Source organism: Bufo gargarizans, chromosome 6 (genome assembly GCF_014858855.1).
Source record: "Bufo gargarizans isolate SCDJY-AF-19 chromosome 6, ASM1485885v1, whole genome shotgun sequence".
In the NCBI taxonomy this organism is placed as follows: Eukaryota; Metazoa; Chordata; class Amphibia; order Anura; family Bufonidae; genus Bufo; species Bufo gargarizans.
Window position 1 is genome coordinate 54,407,592 of NC_058085.1, and position 22,223 is coordinate 54,429,814.

The window sequence follows — 22,223 nt, forward strand, 5'->3', positions numbered from 1 at the left end:
TGATACAGCTGGCATCGGTAAAATGGCTTGCGGCAGCCATCTTATCAAATTGTAGGATTAACTGTAGAATATAATCGGATATCTGTTTTTATATGTATGAGGCTACTTTCACACTAGCGTTTTTGCTAGATCTGGCAGGGTTCCGCACAAACTCTTCCATTACTGATAATACAACCTGCATCCATTATGAACTGATTCGGTTGTATTATCTTTAAGATACCCAAGACGGGTCCGCCATGAACTCAACTGAAAGTCAATGGGGGACGGATCAGTTTTTTTATTGTCAGAGAAAACGGATCCGTCCCCATTGACTTTCATTGTGAGTCTTGCTCCGCATCCCAGGACGGAAAGCAAACCGTAGCATACTGCGGTTTGCTCTCCAGTATGAGAACAGAACGGAATGAATTTTTTCAGTATTCCATTCTGTTCAGTTGCGTTTTGTCCCCATTGACAATGAATGGGGACAAAACGGAAGCGTTTTTTTTTCCAGTATTGACGCCCTGTGACTTCAATACCGGAAAATATTATCGCTAGTGTGACAGTATCCTAACGCATCTAAACTGGCCATAAAGAAGATGAATGGCGGCTAATCCCATAGAAATTGTCACCAACAGGCTGGTGAGTGTGAAGACAACCCTACTGTTAGATTTCAAGCTGCTGAATATTTAGCTACCCAGCAACTCTATGGAAATAGATGGTCGGCTTAGCGTGCATGGTTATAGGGAGGTCGGGGCTGGCAGTTGGTTGATCTTTTCCATGGGAAGCCCAGTTTATGGAGAAGTTCCTACATCAACTGTGCCTATGACATGCATAATCTGTTCCTTTTTCAAGCTAAGCACATGGGCTAAAAAGGCATTATGTTATAGTTGTTGGTGAAATAAACTCTCTTCTGTACTACTTCGGATCACATATGTCTTTTAAAGTGATTCTCCGGTCCCATAACTTTTTTTTTTTTTTTGCCCCATATCCCTGTTTTCCATGTCAGCTCTTTCCTTCCTCTGTTCTCAGAATCAATGCATCCTGGTAGGATGTTTACATGCAGAACTTCCTGTTGTCATCGGCTTCTTGCTGGAGTTTTAACCAAACTCTGCATGCTCTTCTTTGTAGTGTCTCTCAGTGCTTGTTCCGCATAGCAAACATGGTAAAAGAAGGTGTAAAGTGTGTGACTGTGAAACATTACAGAGCAGAGAATGATGGCATTGGTTAGAAACCCCAGCAGTAAGCCGATGACAACAGGAAGTTCTGCATGTAAACATCCTACCAGGATGTATTGATTCTGAGAACAGGGGAAGGAAAGATCTGACATCAAAAACAGCGATATGGGGCAAAAATATGCAGTGTTTGGAGTACTCGGAGCAAAATTCATTTTGAAACCAAAGAAGCCCTTTAACTGGCTTTACAGTGGACCAGAGAGGGGTGCATTTTCGAAGGAATAGCAAGACATCAACCTGAGCTTGTGGCATTAGTGCTGTTTCACAACCACCTTTTTGTTAAGTACTTTACTAATGTCCCTCAAGATGGCAGGTGAGCCTTTAGATCACGAAATAACTGTTCCTCCACCATCACACTCAACACTGGCACTCCACAGGGCTGTGCGCTGAGCCCGTTCCTCTACTCCCTTTTCACCTATGACTGCAGGTCTAGGTATGGATCCAACTCCATCATCAAGTTTGCAGATGACTCCACGGTGATCGGTCTCATCAGTGACAACGATGAGTCTGACTATAGGGAACAGGTAAAGCACCTAGCTGTATGGTGCGCTGACAATAACCTGCTCCTGAATACCAGCAAGACAAAAGAGCTCATTGTGGACTTCAGGAAGGAGAACCCCACCCATGAATCTATCCACATAATTGGCACGGCTGTTGAATGGGTTTCCAGCTTCAAGTTCCCGGGGACCCACATCTGTGAGAATCTGTCCTGGTCAACCAACATCTCCAGCCTGGTCAAGAAGGCACATCAGCGCCTGTTTTTCTTCAGGACACTGAAGAAAAACCACCCGTCTGCTGACCTACTGGGTAACTTCTATCGCTGTGCTATAGAGACCATCCTGACCAACTGTGTTTACTTTTTTTTTTTTTTTTTTTTCTTTTTTGTGGAACACGGAACGGAGCAACGGATGTGGACAGCATTTAATGTAATTTACTTTCAAGAGTTAAATGACATTAATGACACGTCCTGAGGAAGTCTATTCCACAGATTTCACTTACTGTTTGTTGGATAACCCCTTTAATAGAGCTGGGAAAGAGAAGAGACTGGGTTTTGGGGTGCTTTTTCTTTCTCGCCGCTCCCTGATGACCATGTTTATTTGTATAGAAGCAGCATTGATTTTTAGTATGATCCTGCCAAAGATCAGTGGGCACATTATTAAATGCACCAGATCTGCTGCATGAAAGTGACATGGCTTACCACTTTATGACGGTGGCATCAACTTTTTCTGACTTGCGCCAGCATGTTTTTTATTTAATTAACCACTTCCCATCTGGGCCATTTGCCCCCTTCCTGACCAGGCCTAACTTTATGTGGTAATAACTTTGGAACGCCTTTAGTTATCCAAGTCATTCAGAGAATGTTTTCTCGTGACACATTGTACTTCATGATAGTCATAAATTTGAGTCAATATATTTCACCTTTTATTTATGAAAAAATTGCAAATTTACCAAAAATTTAGAAAAATTTGCAATTTTCAAAATTTCTATTTCTCTGCTTTTAAAACGGAAAGTGATACCTCATAAAATATTTATTACTTAACATTCCCCATATGTCTACTTTATGTTGGCATAATTTTGGAAATGTCATTTTATTTTTTTAGGGCGTTAGAAGTTTAGAAGCAATTCTAAAAAACCCACTTTTTAAGGACCAGTTCAGGTCTGGAGTCACTTTGTGGGGCCTACATAGTGGATACCCCTATAAATGACCCCATTGTAGAAACTACACCCCTCAAGTTACTTAAAATGGATTTTACAAACTTTGTTAACCCTTTAGGTGTTCCACAAGAATTAAAGGAAAATGGAGATCAAATTTTTAAATTTCCATTTTAATCCAATTTTTTTCTTTAACACATCAATGGTTAACAGCCAAACAAAACTCAATACAGGGAGTGCAGAATTATTAGGCAAGTTGTATTTTTGAGGATTAATTTTATTATTGAACAACAACCATGTTCTCAATGAACCCAAAAAACTCATTAATATCAAAGCTGAATATTTTTGGAAGTAGTTTTTAGTTTGTTTTTAGTTTTAGCTATTTTAGGGGGATATCTGTGTGTGTGCAGGTGACTATTACTGTACATAATTATTAGGCAACTTAACAAAAAACAAATATATACCCATTTCAATTATTTATTTTTACCAGTGAAACCAATATAACATCTCAACATTCACAAATATACATTTCTGACATTCAAAAACAAAACAAAAACAAATCAGTGACCAATATAGCCACCTTTCTTTGCAAGGACACTCAAAAGCCTGCCATCCATGGATTCTGTCAGTGTTTTGATCTGTTCACCATCAACATTGCGTGCAGCAGCAACCACAGCCTCCCAGACACTGTCCAGAGAGGTGTACTGTTTTCCCTCCTTGTAAATCTCACATTTGATGATGGACCACAGGTTCTCAATGGGGTTCAGATCAGGTGAACAAGGAGGCCATGTCATTAGATTTTCTTCTTTTATACCCTTTCTTGCCAGCCACGTTGTGGAGTACTTGGACGCGTGTGATGGAGCATTGTCCTGCATGAAAATCATGTTTTTCTTACCTTGCAGACTTCTTCCTGTACCACTGCTTGAAGAAGGTGTCTTCCAGAAACTGGCAGTAGGACTGGGAGTTGAGCTTGACTCCATCCTCAACCCAAAAAGGCCCCACAAGCTCATCTTTGATGATACCAGCCCAAACCAGTACTCCACCTCCACCTTGCTGGCGTCTGAGTCGGACTGGAGCTCTCTGCCCTTTACCAATCCAGCCATCTGGCCCATAAAGACTCACTCTCATTTCATCAGTCCATAAAACCTTAGAAAAATCAGTCTTGAGATATTTCTTGGCCCAGTCTTGACGTTTCAGCTTGTGTGTCTTGTTCAGTGGTGGTCGTCTTTCAGCCTTTCTTACCTTGGCCATGTCTCTGAGTATTGCTCACCTTGTGCTTTTGGGCACTCCAGTGATGTTGCAGCTCTGAAATATGGCCAAACTGGTGGCAAGTGGCATCTTGGCAGCTGCACGCTTGACTTTTCTCAGTTCATGGGCAGTTATTTTGCGCCTTGGTTTTTCCACACGCTTCTTGCGACCCTGTTGACTATTTTGAATGAAACGCTTGATTGTTCGATGATCACGCTTCAGAAGCTTTGCAATTTTAAGAGTGCTGCATCCCTCTGCAAGATATCTCACTATTTTTGACTTTTCTGAGCCTGTCAAGTCCTTCTTTTGACCCATTTTGCCAAAGGAAAGGAAGTTGCCTAATAATTATGCACACCTGATATAGGGTGTTGATGTCATTAGACCACACCCCTTCTCATTACAGAGATGCACATCACCTAATATGCTTAATTGGTAGTAGGCTTTCGAGCCTATACAGCTTGGAGTAAGACAACATGCATAAAGAGGATAATGTGGTCAAAATACTCATTTGCCTAATAATTCTGCACGTAGTGTATTTCTTACCCAGATTCTGCGGTTTAGGCTGAGTTCACACGAGCGTGTCCGAATGCGTTGCAGCAAACCCGCGCGAGTAGATGCCCAATTGCAGTCAGTTTTGACTGCGATTGTGTTCCATTCAGTTTTTTGTTAAAAAACGGACTCTGGTACCCAGACCCGAACTTCTTCACTGAAGTTCAGGTTTGGGTTCAAGGTTGTGTAGCTGTAATTATTTCCCCTTATAACATGGTTATAAGGAAAAATAATAGCATTCTTTTAATACAGAATGCTTAGTAGGTGGTCAATTTGAGGGTTAAAAAATAAAAAATTATTAACTCGTCTTAATCATGTGATTGGACCATGTGATATGACGTCACCACAGGTCCTTTAGGTGGCAGCTCATGATTAAAGAAGTAGGAAGAGACCGGCAGCTACGCGATCAAGAGGAGAAGGTAAGTTAATAATTTTTTAACCCTCAATTGACCACCTACTAAGCATTCTGTATTAAGAATGCTATTATTTTCCCTTATAACCATGTTATAAGGGAAAATAATACAGTGAATAGACTGTCATCTTAGCAACCATGCGGGAAAATAGCATCGCATCCGCACTTGATTGCGGATGCTTGCGATTTTCACTCGGCCCCATTCACTCCTACGTGATAAACGCACAATATAGAGCATGCTGCGATTTTCACGCAACGCATAAGTGATGCGTGAAAATCGCAGCTCATGTGCACAGCCCCATAGAAGTGAATGGGTCCGGATTCAGTGCGGGTGCAATTTTCTGAGCAGCACCTGACACATTTATCTTCATTTGCACCCGTTTTCAGGCACAAATGAAGCCAGAAATCTACAGCATCTCTGAGTTGTCGTAGATTAAATTCTGCTGCACGGCCGGCCGGACAGTGTGCTTAAGATATACACCCTGTTCCAAATGATTATGAAAATTACATTTAAGTGTCACAAAGATTAAATATTTAGTTTTTCCGTTTAACTCATGGATGGCATTGTGTCTCAGGGCTCTTGTGATCCCTGAAAACAATCTCGGACACCTGTGATCATTGGATTGGCAGGTGAGCCCAATTTAAGGAAAAACTACTAAAGGAGGGTGTTCCACATTATTAAGCAGAGCACCATTTTCAAGCAATATGGGGAAGAAAAAGGATCTCTTTGCTGCAGAAAAGAGTCAAATAGTTCAATGCCTTCGAGGTATGAAAGCATTATATATTTCACGAAAACGTAAGCGTCATCATTGCACTATTAAGAGATTTGTGGCTGATTCAGAGCACAGACGGGTTCGTGCAGATAAAAGCACATTGAGGAAGATTTCTGCCAGATCCGTGCATCGGATCAAGAAAGCAGCTGCAAAAATACCATTACATAGCAGCAAACAGATATATGAAGCTGCTGGTGCCTCTGGAGTCCCACGGACATCAAGGTGTAGAGTCCTCCAGAGTCTTGCAACTGTGCACAAACCTTCTATTCGGCCACCACGAACGAATGCTCACAAGCAGAAACGGCTGCATTGGGCAGAAAAATACATGAAGACTAATTTTCAAACAGTCCTGTCCACTGATGAGTGCCGTGCAACCCTGGAGGGAGTAGTGGATGGTTGGTGAGCGGCCACCCTGTTCCAACAAGGCTGAGACGTCAGCAAGGCGGTGGTGGAGTCATGTTTTGGGCCAGAACCATGAGAAGAGAGCTGGTCGGCCCCTTTAGGGTCCCCCGAAGGTGTAAAGATGACCTCTGCAAAGTAAGTGGAGTTTCTGACTGACCGCTTGCTTCCCTGGTACAGAAGGAAGAACAAGGCATGACAAGAACATGACAATGCACCATCTCGTGCTGCAAAGAATACCTCTGCATCAATGGCTGCTATGGGGATAAAAGGAGAGAAAGTCATGGTGTGGCCTCCATCCTCCCCTGACCTCAATTTGAGAACCTTTTTGGAGCATCCTCAAGCAAGAGATCTATGAGGGTGGGATGCAGTTTACATCCAAACAGCAGCTCTGGGAGGCTATCCTGACATCTTGCAAACAAATTCAAGCAGAAACTGTCCAAAAACTCACACGTTCAATGGATGCAAGACTTGTGAAGCTGCTATCAAATCAGGGGTCCTATGTTAAAATGTAACGTGACCTGTTAAAGTTTGATTTGAAATAGCTTTTGATTTCAGTAAATATGCTGCAGACACAACAAAGGACAATTTTCAGTTCTTTACATCCTATAAAGTGTTATGAAACTTACTGTGCGTAATAATTTGGACCAGTGCATTGTAAGTTTTTGTTTTAAAAAAATCTGTTATCATTAGGAGGTTTGTTCAATAAAGTTTGAATTGCACTCTTAACAGTTGATAACATGAGAATTATGCTGAATTATTTGGGTAATAATTTGGAACTGGGCGTAAATTGGGCGCATCGTTCAGCAGTGCAGGAGATTTCAAAACTGGTGTTTTGATAAATCTTGCCTTCTTGTGTTTGTTTTTTGTGTCTCTGCCAGGAACGCAGTCGCCGTCTTAGTTGCAGAAGCCTGTATGTTATTTCTCTTGCAGAGCCGGATAAGCCGAACCAGGGTAAGGACGGTGTAATCCAGCCTCGTGTAGTGTCTGGTTGCTGAGTAAAGACAGATGATAGCCGAGGACTGGCAGCCTGTCAGTTATCTACACGGAGTCGGCTATATTTCAGTTTTCTAGGATGGTCTCCTTTTTAGCTCCTGCTTGAATTCTATATCCTTTTAGAGGGGCTGTCCAGTACGTTTATATTTATGGCTATGCTTTTGACACCCCGCACTCTCATTGATCAGCTGTTACCTTGTAGCTCCGTCCATTGTGCTGTGAACAGAGCTGAAAAAAGAGCGTTGCAGCTTCCATTGAAGTGAATGGTAACCAGCTCTGTCCACTACACGGATGCAGCTGTGTTGTTTTGGTGCCGGAGCTACAACAGAATAGTTGATTGGGGGTGCGGGGTGTTGGCCGCCGCTTATCTGATGGTGATGGGATATCCTAAAGACAGGACATTAATATAAAAGTCCTGGACAGCCCTTTTAATGTCTCAAGCTTGATTCAGACAACCTCCATACTTATTGCGTCATCTGTACAGAATAAGGCCTCTTGCACAGGACCGTGTTTCCCCCCCCCCTCCCCCGTGGCCATATTGCGGCCCGTATACAGCGGGTCCGCAATACACGGGGCACCGGCTGTGTGTATTCCGCATCACGGATGCGGGCCCATTTACTTGAATGGGTCCACAAATCCGGAGATACAGAACCCTACTGAAGCACTATGGAGTGCTTTCGTGGGGTTCCATTCCATGCTTCCGTTCCACAGAAAGATAGAACTTGTCCTATCTTTTTGCGGAACGGACTGATTGCGGAACCTGATCCGCATGCGGCTGGCCCACAGTCGATGCCCGTGCATTGCGGAACGCAATTTGTGGTCCGCAGCATGGCCAAGGCCGGCACACGTTCGTGTGCAAGAGGCCTAAAGGAGGGTCTTCAAAGCTGTGTGAAGCGATACTAGAAGGGACCAAGTGAGGCGTGTGTGTATAACATACCTGCTTTTGGCCATTTAAAAAAAAATTCAGGTTCAACTTGTTTAACCCGGTGATAGGGCGTAGTATATTGAGCAGGCACCTTGGGTCAATGCGCAGGGGGGGGGGGGGGGGTCCTGTGACCCTCTCCCGTGTCGGTGGTCGCCGCAAACCGCAGGTCAATTCAGACCTGCGGTTCGCGGCTTTAACTGGAGGTTGCGGCGGCGGGCGGCAGTGCCATCGGGTCCCCATGCACCTTCCTTAGGCATTGGCGCTGCCTTCTGGTGAAGATCCTGTGAGTTCCAGCCCCCTGGATCTCGCAGGCCGGAAGCTGTATGAGTAATACACACAGTATTACTCATATAGCCAATGCATTCCAATACAGAAGTATTGGAATGCATTGTAAAGGGGATCAGACCCCAAAAGTTGAAGTCCCAAAGTGGGACAAAAAATAAAGTGAAAAAAAAAGTTGAAAAAATAAAGTTTTCCCCCCCCAAAAATTACAAGTTTCAAGTAAAAAAACTAAACAAAAACGTCATTTCCCCCAAAGTTAAAAAAATTGTAAAAAATAGGGAAAAACAAAATTTGACATATTGGCTATCGCCGTGTCCATATCGACCGGCTCCATAAACATATCACGAGACCTAACCCCTCAGATGAATACCGTAAAAAAAAAAAAACTGTGCTAAAGAAACCATTATTTTTTTTTTTTGTCACCTTACATCACAAAAAGTACAACAGTAAGCGATCAAAAAGGCGTGTGCCCACCAAAATAGTACCAATCTAGCAGTCACCTCATCCCGCAAAAAATGAGCCCCTATCTAACACAGTCGCCCAAAAAATAAAAAAAAAATATGGCTCAGAATATGGAAACACTAAAACATCATTTTTTTTTTTTTGTTTGAAAAAAGCTGTTATTGTGTAAAACGTAAGTAAATTTAAAAAAGTATACATATTAGGTATCGCCGCATCCATAATAACCTGCTCTATAAAAATATCACATGACCTAACCCCTCAGATGAACACCGTAAAAAAATATAACAAAAACGGTGTAAAAAAAAGCTATTTTTTGTCACCTTACATCACAAAAAGTGTAATAGCAAGCGATCAGTCATATGCACCCCAAAATAGTGCCAATCAAATTGTCATCTCATCCCGCAAAAAATGAGACCCTACCTAAGATAATCGCCCAAAAACTGAAAAAACTATGGCTCTCAGACTATGGAGACACTAAAACATGATAGATATATATATATTTTTTTTTTTATAAAAAAAAATATATATATATTATTGTAAAATTTGCAGAAAAAAAAAGGATACGTATTGGGTATCGCCGCATCCGTAATAACATGCTCTATAAAAATACCACATGATCTATCCTGTCAGATGAATGTTGTAAATAACAAAAAAATAAAAACTGTGCCAAAACAGCTATTTCTTGTTACCTTGCCTCACAAAAAGTGTAATATAGAGCAACCAAAAATCATATGTACCCTAAACTAGTACCAACAAAATTGACACCCTATCCCGTAGTTTCTAAAATGGGGTAATTTTTTGGGAGTTTCTACTCTAGGGGGGCATCAAGGGCTTCAAATGGGACATGGTGTCAAAACAACAGTCCAGCCAAATCTGCCTTCCAAAAACCGTATGGCATTCCTTTCCTTCTGTGCCGTGCCGTGTGCCTGTACAGCAGTTTACGACCACAAATGGGGTGTTTCTGTAAACTACAGAATCAGGGCCATAAATATTGAGTTTTGTTTGGCTGTTAACCCTTGCTTCATAACTGGAAATTTTTTTGAAATTGTATCTCTATTTTCCATTAATTCTTGTGGAGCACCTAAAGGGCTAACGACGTTTGTAAAATCCGTTTTGAATACCTTGAGGGGTGTAGTTTCTAGAATGGGGTCATTTTTGGGTGGTTTCTATTCATGTACGCCTCACAAAGTGACTTCAGACCTGAACTGATCCTTAAAGTGGGCTTTTGAAAATTTCTGAAAAACTTAAAGAATTGCTTATAAGGGAAAATGATAGCATTCTTAAAGGGAACCTGTCACTGGGATTTTGTGTATAGAGCTGAGGACATGGGTTGCTAGATGGCCGCTAGCACATGCGCAATACCCAGTCCCCATAGCTCTGTGTGCTTTTATTGTGTCAAAAAAACGATTTGATACATATGTAAATTGACTCATCTCAGGTTAATTTGCATATGTATCAAATCGTTGTTTTTTTTTTGTTTTTTTTTTTACACAATAAAAGCACACAGAGCTATGGGGAATGGATATTGCAGATGTGCTAGCGGCGTTCTAGCAACCCATGTCCTCAGCTCTCTACCCAAAATCCAGGTGACAGGTTCCCTTTAATACAGAATGCTTAGTAAAATAGGGATGGAGGGGTTAAAAAACTCGCCTCATCCACTTGTTCGCACAGCCCGGCTTGCCTTCTTTCTTCTTCTTTGACCTGGGAGGAAAAGGACCTTTGGTGACGTCACTGCGCTCATCACATGGTCCGTCACCAAAGGTCCTTTTCCTCCCAGGTCATCAAAGAAGAAGGCAAGCCGGGCTGCGCGAACAAGTGGATCAGGTGAGTTTAATTTTTTATTTTATTTTTTAACCCCTCCATCTCTAATTTACTTAGCATTTTGTATTAAGAATGCTATTATTTTCCTTTATAACCATGTTATAAGGGAAAATAATAAAGATCGGGTCCCCATCCCGATTGTCTCCTAGCAAACATGCTTGAAAATCGCTCTGCATCCGCACTTGCTTGCGGATGCTTGCGATTTTCACGCAGCCCCATTCACTTCTATGGGGCCTGAGTTGCGTGAAAAAAACGCACAATATAGAGCTTGCTGCGATTTTTCACGCAACGCACAAGTGATGCGTGAAAATCACAGCTCATGTGCATAGCCCCATAGAAATGAATGGGTCCGGATTCAGTGCGGATGCAATGCGTTCACCTCGCACATTGCACTCACGCGGAAAACTCGCTCGTGTGAAAGGGGCCTTACTATATTTTACCCCAGAATTAGCTTTTTTGCCACAGAAGATGCACCAAATGCTTCGCCTCTCACAGGGGTTGTCTTAGATGATAACCCCTGGAGACTTAACCTGTGCTCCTGAACATAACAAACCCCATTGTCCATGGTCCTGTTGCTGCTTCTGGTCCCTGCAGGACCGGAAAGTGGCTTGGTCCTGTGACTGCTGCGACCGATTATAGGCCTCAGTAGTCATAGCTGATTCAACTGTACATCTCTGCTGTAGCATAGCGTTCAAGCTGCTGAGGCCTGGGATTGGCCAAACAGCCTTCTAGTCCTGTAAGAATGGAGCAAAAGTGAGAGGGGTTTGTTATGTTCAGGGGCGTAGTTTAGGACCCCAGGGGTTCAAGGCCAGGCAACAACCCCTTAATACCTATGCCACGTCTTATTCCTGCATAATTCTTCTTGAGTCTAATGCGAGACCACTGCAGCTTTAATAATCCTCCCCTCCCTTCTAACCTTTCCTTCTAACTCCATACATCCTGATTGATCTTCACAATGGATTATTATATTTTTTTTTATCAGTTTGCGCTGTTACAGGCACCAGTGATCACAGCTATAATAGTTCAGGTCTGAATGACCTCTTATATTGTTAGAATTGGCTCCACTGTGATTGATAGATGGTTTCATTGTTATTTTCATGTCTGGCGTTAAGCACCTCTACGTGCAGGTGTGTACTCGCTAGCACATTATCTGGTGTGGATGGTTGACTCTAAATCGGCTTCCTCCCATCTCCCTCGCTAATGAGATGTAATCCGTCGTTTAGTGATCGATTAGCCTGTTGGCCTGTCCAGTAGGACACAAGGATAATTTATCTTCATTCCCTGGCTGCAATGTTAACAAGAGTGATACAGCTGGCATCGGTAAAATGGCTTGCGGCAGCCATCTTATCAAATTGTAGGATTAACTGTAGAATATAATCGGATATCTGTTTTTATATGTATGAGGCTACTTTCACACTAGCGTTTTTGCTAGATCTGGCAGGGTTCCGCAAAAACTCTTCCATTACTGATCCGGTTGTATTATCTTTAAGATACCCAAGACGGGTCCGCCATGAACTCAATTGAAAGTCATGGGGGACGGATACGTTTTTTTTTATTGTGTCAGAGAAAACGGATCTGTCCCCATTGACTTTCATTGTGAGTCTTACTCCGCATCCCAGGACGGAAAGCAAACCGTAGCATACTGCGGTTTGCTCTCCAGTATGAGAACAGAACGGAATTAATTTTTGGAGCATTCCATTCTGTTCAGTTACATTTTGTCCTCATTGACAATGGGGACAAAACTGAAGCGTTTTTTTTCCAGTATTGACACCCTATGACCTCAATACCGGAAAATATTATCTCTAGTGTGAAAGTATCCTAACACATGTAAACTGGCCATAAAGAAAATGAATGGCGGCTAATCCCATATAATTTGTCACCAACAGGCTGAGTGTGAAGACAACCCTACTGTTAGATTTCAAGCTGCTGAATATTTAGCTCCCCAGCAACTCTATGGAAATAGATGGTCGGCTTAGTGTGCATGGTTATAGGGAGGTCGGGGCTGGCAGTTGGTTGATCTTTTCCTTGGGAAGCCCAGTTTATAGAGAAGTTCCTACATAAACTGTGCCTATGATATGCCGACATTTTGGCCCACATGCATAATCTGTTCCTTTTTCAAGCTAAGCACATGGGCTAAAAAGGCATTATGTTATAGTTGTTGGTGAAATAAACTCTCTTCTGTACTACATCGGATCACAGTGATGTCTTTTAAAGTGATTCTCCGGTCCCATAACTTTTTTATCTGCCCAGAGTACCCCAAACACTGCTTTTATTTGCCCCATATCCCTGTTTTCCATGTCGGCTCTTTCCTTCCTCTGTTCTCAGAATCAATGCATCCTGGTAGGATGTTTACATGCAGAACTTCCTGTTGTCAACGGCTTCCTGCTGGGTTTCTAACCAAACGCTGCATGCTCTGCTTTGTAGTGTCTCTCAGTGCTTGTTCCGCATAGCAAACATGGTAAAAGAAGGTGTAAAGTGTGTGACTGTGAAACATTACAGAGCAGAGAATGATGGCATTGGTTAGAAACCCCAGCAGTAAGCCGATGACAACCGGAAGTTCTGCATGTAAACATCCTACCAGGATATATTGATTCTGAGAACAGGGGAAGGAAAGATCTGACATCAAAAACAGCGATATGGGGCAAAAATATGCAGTGTTTGGAGTACTCGGAGCAAAATTCATTTTGAAACCAAAGAAGCCCTTTAACAGGCTTAACAGTGGACCAGAGAGGGGTGCATTTTCGAAGGAATAGCAAGACATCAACCTGAGCTTGTGGCATTAGTGCTGTTTCACAACCACCTTTTTGTTAAGTACTTTACTAATGTCCCTCAAGATGGCAGGTGAGCATTTAAAACGGCATACATGTGACTGAATATTATGTTATACAGGAAAGAAAAAGAAATAATAAAAATTCATATTTCTCTTGCTATTGTTGCATTTATTAGGTCTTACTAATCTTCCCTGATCCACAGTTGATTTCTATAACCTCCCACTGTATACTGATGACAGGTATAAAGTATGGCATACTACATATCTGACTATGATTATATTTTGTCTTCTAGGTCCTCTCTGTAGTATCTGTGTGAACCGGTTTGGGTGCCGGCCAGTAATGATGGTTGGTGGTCTATTTGCCTCATTTGGGATGGTGTGTGCATCGTTTTGTACAAACATCATAGCAATCTACTTCACAGCCGGAGTCGTCACAGGTAGGTTACCTCATCATTCAAAAAATTATGGGCAATGGTAGTCTTAGGAACAACTGCTAAAGGCCAGGAAATTTAAAAGGGTATTCCCATCTGGGCACTTTTGACATATCCTATCAATATGTCATAAGTATCCAATGGGGGTGATTCCTACCTCTGGGACCCACTCCTGTTACTAGATAAGGGTCAGGCTGTGAAAGGAGAGCAAGCTGTGTATGCTGGGCACCACTACGGGACTTCTGAAAATAGCCGAGTGCTGGCCCGACTGTTTTAAGAAGTCCTTTAGTTGTGAATAGAGAGTTCTTGCTGCTCATGCACAGCATGCTATGTGCCACATTCATAGCATGTGCCACAGCATGCTATGTGCCTGTGTGTCGGTGCCTCATTCTTGTAATGGGAGCGGGTCCCAGAGGTTGGACCCATACCTATTGGACATTTATGGCATATACTATTGATATCTCATAATTGTCTAGATAGGACAACCCCTTTAAGTCCTTGGAAAATCACAATGGATCAGACTATGCAGATTGGGTTTATGCTACATACTGGGGCAGACTTACTAAGGCCCTGTTTACACTACATTTAGGCCCCTTGCAGACGCGCGTTCCTCCCGCAGCGAGTCCGCAACGCAGCTCCCGGTCTGACCTCCCAGTGCTGCCAGGGGTCACATAGAATTATATTAATTTATGATGCTATGTAACCCTTACAGTTCTTGAATGTATTGGATAACACTGGCAGGGGCGCACTGACAACTCATGGGGCCCCGGGCAATAGGAGATTATGGGGTCCCTGTCCACCCCCAAGCCACACCCACATATCACACCGCCCACATCACCTATATCAATATGTAAATCCCAGAGAACCCTTTTACCTTATGTTATCTGTAGTGTTACATAGGACTGCAAAAATACCCAGGAGCCAAATAAAATTTTTAGTTGCCAAATTTAAAATGCATAAATTAGGCTACTTTTACACTAGCGTTTTTGCTGCATCCGGCAGGGTTCAGCAAAAAACACTTCCGTTACTGATAATACAACCATCTGCATCCGTTATGAACCGATCCGGTTGTATTATCTGTAACATAGCCAAGACAAAGTCAATGGGGGACGGAACAGTTTTCTATTGTGTCAGATCCGTCTTGCTCCACGTCCCAGGATGGAAAGTAAAATACAGCATGTTGCGGTTTGCTCTCCGGTCTGGGAACGCAACTAAACGGAATGGAATGCATTTTTGGAGGATTCCGTTCTGTTCAGTTCAATTTTATCCCCATTGACAATGAATGGGGGAAAAACCTGAAGCGTTTTTTTCTGGTATTGAGACCCTATGACTAGAGATGAGCGAACTTGTGTTTTATGTTCGGCGTCTAAAGTTCGGTTTCCGGTTAGCGGAGAATCCCGATATGGATTCCGAATACAGTTGTGGTCCCTGGTAGCGGAATCAATAATGGCCGATTATTGATTCCGCTACCACGGACCACAACGGAAGTCGGAATCCATATCGGGAACCATATCGGGATTCTCCGCTAACCGGAAGCCGAACTTTAGACGCCGAACTTAAAACACAAGTTCGCTCATCACTACCTATGACAGAACTCAATACCGGGAAAAACCTTAATGCTATTGTGATAGTAGCCTTATAATAATGGCTAGTCTTACCTCTACTTTTGGCCTTCCCCTTTGCAGAGTCCCCTATATTGATGCGGTGGTGTCCGGCTTCTTGGTGACTGCTGCGTTGGGTTTAGTTGCACCGGTTTGCGTTCCTCGTGCTTGCTGGTAGCGTGTGTTTCCGGGTATGGTGACGTGGATGTCCACGTGACTGGAAGCTCCGAACACATGACCCAAGGTCTCAGTGTGGCCAAAGAAGGAGTTAGATAATAGATGTTGTAGAAGTCCTTTTCTTGTTATCCTTTAGTGATAACTTGGGATGTCTTTAGCTGTCATATGGGATGGACCCTTTACGTTACCAAACGCGTTTCGGGACCCTTAAAAAAAGGGACCCTTAAAAAAAACAACAAAAAAAACAAAGAAAATGGCCTAAAAAAATATCTTATTTTTTTTTTTCTAAATGCTCTCCGCAAAGGTCACGCTTGTGTGAAAAAGCCCTAAACCAGAATTCTGACACCTCTAGCTTAGGCTACTATCACATATGCACTGTTCCTTTCTGGTATTGAGATCCGTCAGAGGATCTGAATACCGGAGGAAAACGCTTCAGTTTTGTCCACATTCATTGTCAGTGGGGACAAAACTGAATGGAACAGAGTGCACCAGAATGTGTTGCGTTCCCATCCCGGACAGAAAAGCGCTGCAAGAGTGCATCACGGGAATGCGGAGCAAGACTGATCCGGCATGAAACGCAATGTAAGTCAATGGTGCCGGATCCGTTTTCTCGGCTACAAAATAAAACTGATCCGACCCCCATTAACTTACAGTCATGGCTATTTTTGAGATGATACAATCGGATCCGTTCATAACGGATTCTGCCAGTTGTATTCTCCTAAGCATTTTTGATGATCCATGATGGATCCAGCAGAAACGCTGATGTGAAAGTAGCCAAAGCTGAATTAGTGCTATTAATGGTCAACTGTTTTTAACTATTTTTGAGCTTTATGTTCCTTGTGACTTATTTTTGTTATTGTGTCTCTGACAGGCCTCGGACTGGCATTGAATTTCCAGCCTTCACTCATCATGTTAAATCGATACTTTGACAAACGCCGTCCACTGGCCAATGGATTGGCGGCTGCTGGAAGCCCGGTGTTCCTTTGTGCCCTGTCTCCTTTAGGGCAGATTCTCCAGCATGAGTTTGGCTGGCGAGGAGGCTTTCTTATATTAGGAGGCCTGCTCCTTAACTGCTGTGCATGTGGTGCCCTGATGAGGCCACCAAATAAACAAAAAGAAGAGACCAAAGAAGTAGTAAAGCCCAAACCTAAAAAACTGCTTGACTTCTCTGTGTTCAAGGACCGTGGATTTGTTATCTACACTATAGCTGCTTCTATTATGGTTCTAGGGCTTTTTGTACCTCCGGTATTTGTGGTGAGCTATGCAAAAGACCTTGGGAATGAAGATACAAAAGCCTCTTTCCTTCTCTCCATTCTAGGGTTTATTGACATCTTTGCACGGCCCACCTGTGGTATCATCGCTGGGCTGAAATGGGTTCGACCACGCTGCGTCTACCTGCTCGGCTTCGCCATGATCTTTAATGGATTCACTGATCTGATGGGATCCATGGCGGACACCTACGCAGGCCTGGTGGTGTTCTGCATCTTTTTTGGAATTTCATATGGGATGGTCGGTGCCTTACAGTTTGAGGTCCTCATGGCAATTGTTGGCACACACAAGTTCTCCAGTGCTATTGGATTAGTTCTTCTGGCAGAAGCAATAGCTGTCCTTATTGGACCACCATCAGCAGGTAAGCATAGGAAGGGACATTTCTTGGTGTTTCCTATTCCATCTCTTAGGAAATGTAAGCAACATCAATGTTATATTGCCCGAGAGTTAATAATCCACCGGGACCTATAATAGAATATGAAAAAGGGGTCATCCTGATGAGAAAAATCCATTTAAGGGCTCATGCACATGAACGTATTTTCTTTGTGTCTATTCGTTTGTTTGTTTTTTGTTAGTTTTTTTTGTGTACCGTATGTGGGACCATTAATTTCAATGGATCAACAAAAAAACGGAAGTTACTCCATGTCCATATTTCCGTTTTGCAAAAAAATTGAAGCTGTCCTATTGTCCGCATTATTATGAACAAGGATAGTACTGTTCTATTAGGGGCCCGGTGTTCCGTTCTGCAAAATACGGAATGCGTGCAGATGTCATCCATATATTTTTTTGCGGACTGCAAAATACATGCGGTCACGTTTTTTTTTTGTTGTTGTTTTTTTGGGGTGCAAAGGCAGACATGGATCCAGCAAGAAGGAGAAGTAGAAGTTCTTGCTTAGGCTACTTTCACACTGGCATTTTGGTTTCCGTTTGTGAGATCTGTTCAAGGATCTCATAAGCGGTCCAAAATGGATCAATTTTGCCCTTAATGCATTCTGAATGGATAAGGATCCGCTCATAATGCATCAGTTTGGCTCCATTCCGCTTTGGTGTCCATCTGACGAAACTGAGTTTTCACTGACACAATATGGCACAATAGAAAACTGATCCGTCCCCCATGGACTTTCAATGGTGTTCAAGACGGATCTGTTTTGGCTATGTTCAAGATAATACAAACGGATCCGTTCTGAACGGATGCTTGCGGTTGTATTATCTGAACGGATGCGTTTGTGCAGATCCATGACGGATCCGCACGAAGCGCGAGTGTGAAAGTAGCCTAAGGAACACTGCCCTAGAGGATCTAAACATGTCTAAAATTTTTCTGAAACGCTCTCCTGTGTTTATCACATTGATTACTTAAAGGGAGTCTGTCACCTCCATATGGCCATATACAATGCTTACATGGCTCTGTAGCACACCTATACAGGATTGTAACGGTACCTTTGTCTTTAGACTTGCGCCAGCAGGAAAAACTAAGTTTAATTCATATGCAAATGAGCACTTGCTAGTGCCCAGGGGCGGCGTTCAGTGTGTAGGTGCCCAGGCTGCTCTGCCTTCTTTTCCCTTTTACTCCTCCTAATTTTATTTATTTTTTGGATCATTAGACCCTGGAATTTCAGGTGTAATTTGCTTGTTAAAATCCACATGACCATCTAATTAAAGTGGACCTCCAGATTGTCCCATTTACTTTGAAAGTAGGTACATGCACCCATTTCATGCCCTGCCCCTCTGCTCTTCCTAGCCAGGTATTGTTTGCTTGGCTGCATTGACGATGTGTCAGTTTACTCCACGTGGCCTCATCAGTCTCATGCCTTATACCACTGAGAGCAGTGAATGGCTGATGTCATGGTTGCAACAGCAGGGAGGATTGGAATTGGAGAAGTGTGGAATGAAATGGGGGAGTCTACATTGTTTTATTACTTTGACACTTTCTGGCTTGGGGTAAACACTTTTAAGAGAAAAGGTCATCAGATTCAAAATTGGCTGGGTGGACAGATATTTTATTTAAGCTTATGAATACATGAGCTCTTAGTCTACAGTCGTGGCCAAAAGTTTTGAGAGACACAAATATTAGTTTTCACAAGGTTTGCTGCTAAACTGCTTTTAGATCTTTGTTACAGTTGTTTCTGTGATGTAGTGAAATATAATTACACGCACTTCATACGTTTCAAAGGCTTTTATCGACAATTACATGACATTTATGCAAAGAGTCAGTATTTGCAGTGTTGGCCCTTCTTTTTCTGGACCTCTGCAATTCGACTGGGCGTGCTCTCAATCAACTTCCTGACTGATAGCAACCCATTCTTTTATGATCACTTCTTGGAGTTTGTCAGAATTAGTGGGTTTTTGTTTGTCCACCCGCCTCTTGAGGATTGACCACAAGTTCTCAATGGGATTAAGATCTGTGAAGTTTCCAGGCCATGGGCCCACAATGTCAAAGTTTTGGTCCCCGAGCCACTTAGTTATCACTTTTGCCTTATGGCACGGTGCTCCATCGTGCTGGAAAATGCATTGTTCTTCACCAAACTATTGTTGGAAGAAGTTGATGTTGGAGGGTGTTTTGGTACCATTCTTTATTCATGGCTGTGTTTTTGGGCAAAATTGTGAGTGAGCCCACTCCCTTGGATGAGAAGCAACCCCACACATGAATGGTCTCAGGATGCTTTACTGTTAGCATCACACAGGACTGATGGTAGCGCTCACCTTTTCTTCTCCGGACAAGCCTTTTTCCTGATGCCCCAAACAATCGGAAAGTGGCTTCATCGGAGAATATGACTTTGCCCCAGTCCTCAGCAGTCCATTCACCATATTTTCTGCAGAAGATCAATCTGTCCCTGATGTTTTTTTTGGAGAGAAGTGGCTTCTTTGCTGCCCTTCTTGACACCAGGCCATCTTCCAAAAGTTTTCGCCTCACTGTGCGTGCAGATGCACTCACACCTGCCTGCTGCCATTCCTGAGCAAGCTCTGCACTGGTGGCACTCCGATCCCACAGCTGAATCCTCTTTAGGAGACGATCCTGGCGCTTGCTGGACTTTCTTGGACACCCTGAAGCCTTCTTAACAAGAATTGAACCTCTTTCCTTAAAGTTCTTGATAAATTGTTGATTAAGGTGCAATCTTAGTAGCCACAATATCCTTGCCTGTGAAGCCATTTTTATGCAACGCAATGATGGCTGCACGCGTTTCTTTGCAGGTCACCATGGTTAACAATGGAAGAACAATGATTTCAAGCATGGTCAAGTCTGCCATTTTAACCCAATCAGCCTAACATAATGATCTCCAGCCTTGTGCTCGTCAACATTCTCACCTGAGTTAACAAGATGATTACTGAAATGATCTCAGCAGATCCTTTAATGACAGCAATGAAATGCAGTGGAAAGGATTTTTTGGGATTAAGTTTAATTTTCATGGCAAAGAAGGACTATGCAATTCATCTGATCACTCTTCATAACATTCTGGAGTATATGCAAATTGCGATTATAAAAACTTAAGCAGCAACTTTTCCAATTTCCAATATTTATGTAATTCTCAAAACTTTTGGCCACGACTGTACATTTACCCTTAAAAACAAAAATGCTCATTTTAATATCAGGTGGGTAAACTTTCAAAAAGGAATGCATGGCCTACTTGCGGCTCTCCGGCTTTTGTAAAACGACACCAGATATGAGTGGTGGCCACTGGCAGTGGGCACAGTACACTCTGTGGGCCTGACCCACACTGGTAGGCAACTGCAATTATATTACAGAGAAAAAATTGTATTGCTTTTTTTTATCTGCAAGGTACTGTGCCACCAGAAACTATAGCCATTCTGATATGGGATTTCATAGTAAGTACACAAGCCTCATCGGGTGTAAGGTATCTCTGATATTGCATGCAGATTGTGAAACCTGGTGACAGATCCTCTTCAAAAGGGTTTACCCTATGGCTGTGCAGCCTGTGACTGTATTACGGGCCGCAGAACAGGAAGTTTCCAATATACACGCAATGGCCGTGTGCACTCCATATTACGTTCAATTGAATGGGTCTGCAATATGCAAGCGGAGCAGAAGCGCTACACCGCTTTTCCATGGGAATTTGGTCTGCAAAAAATAGAACATGATGGATTTTTATTTTATTTTTTGCAGTGAGGACTGTCTATTGCGAACCCATTCAAGTGAATGGGTATACATCTGCACAAATGGCAGGCACACGTCTGTAGCCAGTGCATTGCAGTCCACAGCGTGGGCACAGGCTGTACACGCTCGTGTGCATGAGCCCTAAACCAGCAATTGTAATAAAAGAATGCATATATGCACATTTAATCCCCTGACGCTGCTAGTGCGGCAGTGGCCTGGAGGATTGAAACTGCAAACAGCCATTCACTGTCTCAGTTATATACGGCATGAGACTGATGAAGCTGAAATACAAGAGACTACCCATGGACAGGTGTTGTGCTGTTTTTAGAAGAAAGCCGCCATGTTTTTCTAATACTGGACAACCCTTTTAGGCAAATTTATGATGGTCACTGAGTACATACATGGATTATTGTTTTGCAAAGGGCCCCGTCACATTCTGTCGTCTTAACTAGTGTTGAGCGGCATGTCCCATATGCGATTTTTGATATTTCGCATATGCGATAAATCGTAATTTAAAAAAAAATCGCATAATGCGACTTTCTTCAAGAAAGAAAATATAGCATTAAATTTCGAAGAATATTCGTCATATTATAAAACCTTAATATAGACCAATATAGTGAATAGACTATCAAAAAAAGATTCTACCACTATATTAGTTAAATGAAATTTTTTTTTTTTTTTCATTTGGCGAATATTCTCTATAATACCTACTATATATTCTTGTTTTAGAATATTATGAATATTCTAAAAAACCAATAAATCGCAATAAAGTGAATATATTCTTTATTTAGAATATTAAATTTTTTTATTTATTTATCTTTTACAGTTTTTAACATACTCCTTCCTCCCCGACAAGCGTTACGTCACTGTGTGGTTAGAATATACTATCGGATCTGAGTTTTCCATGCGTTCGTGAAAACTCAGATCCGACGGTATATTCTAACTACTGCGGCAAGGTTAATAATATTTTTCAAATATTCGCCTCATCGCTGTTCGATAATTTGCGTATTCGAAAATTCGCTTATTTGCTACACCACCTAAGTTAATAATAGTGTGATGCGAATGTAGGCGTGGTTTAGCGTGTGCACGCACGTTAGTTCCTTTTTCAGAGCCTGCAAATTTGGACAGAGAAA

The 22,223-nt window shown here is 42.5% G+C and overlaps 1 protein-coding gene across 1 annotated transcript; it reads left to right on the forward strand.

Annotated features, from left to right (window-relative positions):
* The first annotated feature begins 579 nt into the window (after positions 1–579).
* LOC122941963 (monocarboxylate transporter 4-like) lies at positions 580–17,457 on the forward strand. Its single transcript, XM_044299458.1, has 5 exons — positions 580–618; positions 1,496–1,524; positions 1,639–2,018; positions 13,705–13,938; positions 16,582–17,457. The coding sequence occupies exons 1-5, from the start codon at positions 580–582 to the stop codon at positions 17,448–17,450; spliced, it is 1,551 nt and encodes a 516-aa protein (XP_044155393.1). The 3' UTR covers positions 17,451–17,457.
* The last annotated feature ends 4,766 nt before the right edge of the window (positions 17,458–22,223 follow it).

What these genes read in the sequence shown, in the direction of transcription:
- LOC122941963 (XM_044299458.1), top strand. Translation starts at nt 580, where the DNA reads ATGGCGGCTAATCCCATAGAAATTGTCACCAACAGGCTG. An exon ending in AAATTGTCACCAACAGGCTG is followed by an intron (nt 619 to 1,495) that starts GTGAGTGTGAAG and finishes CTTTTTGTTAAG; the next exon opens with TACTTTACTAATGTCCCTCA. An exon ending in AATGTCCCTCAAGATGGCAG is followed by an intron (nt 1,525 to 1,638) that starts GTGAGCCTTTAG and finishes CTATGACTGCAG; the next exon opens with GTCTAGGTATGGATCCAACT.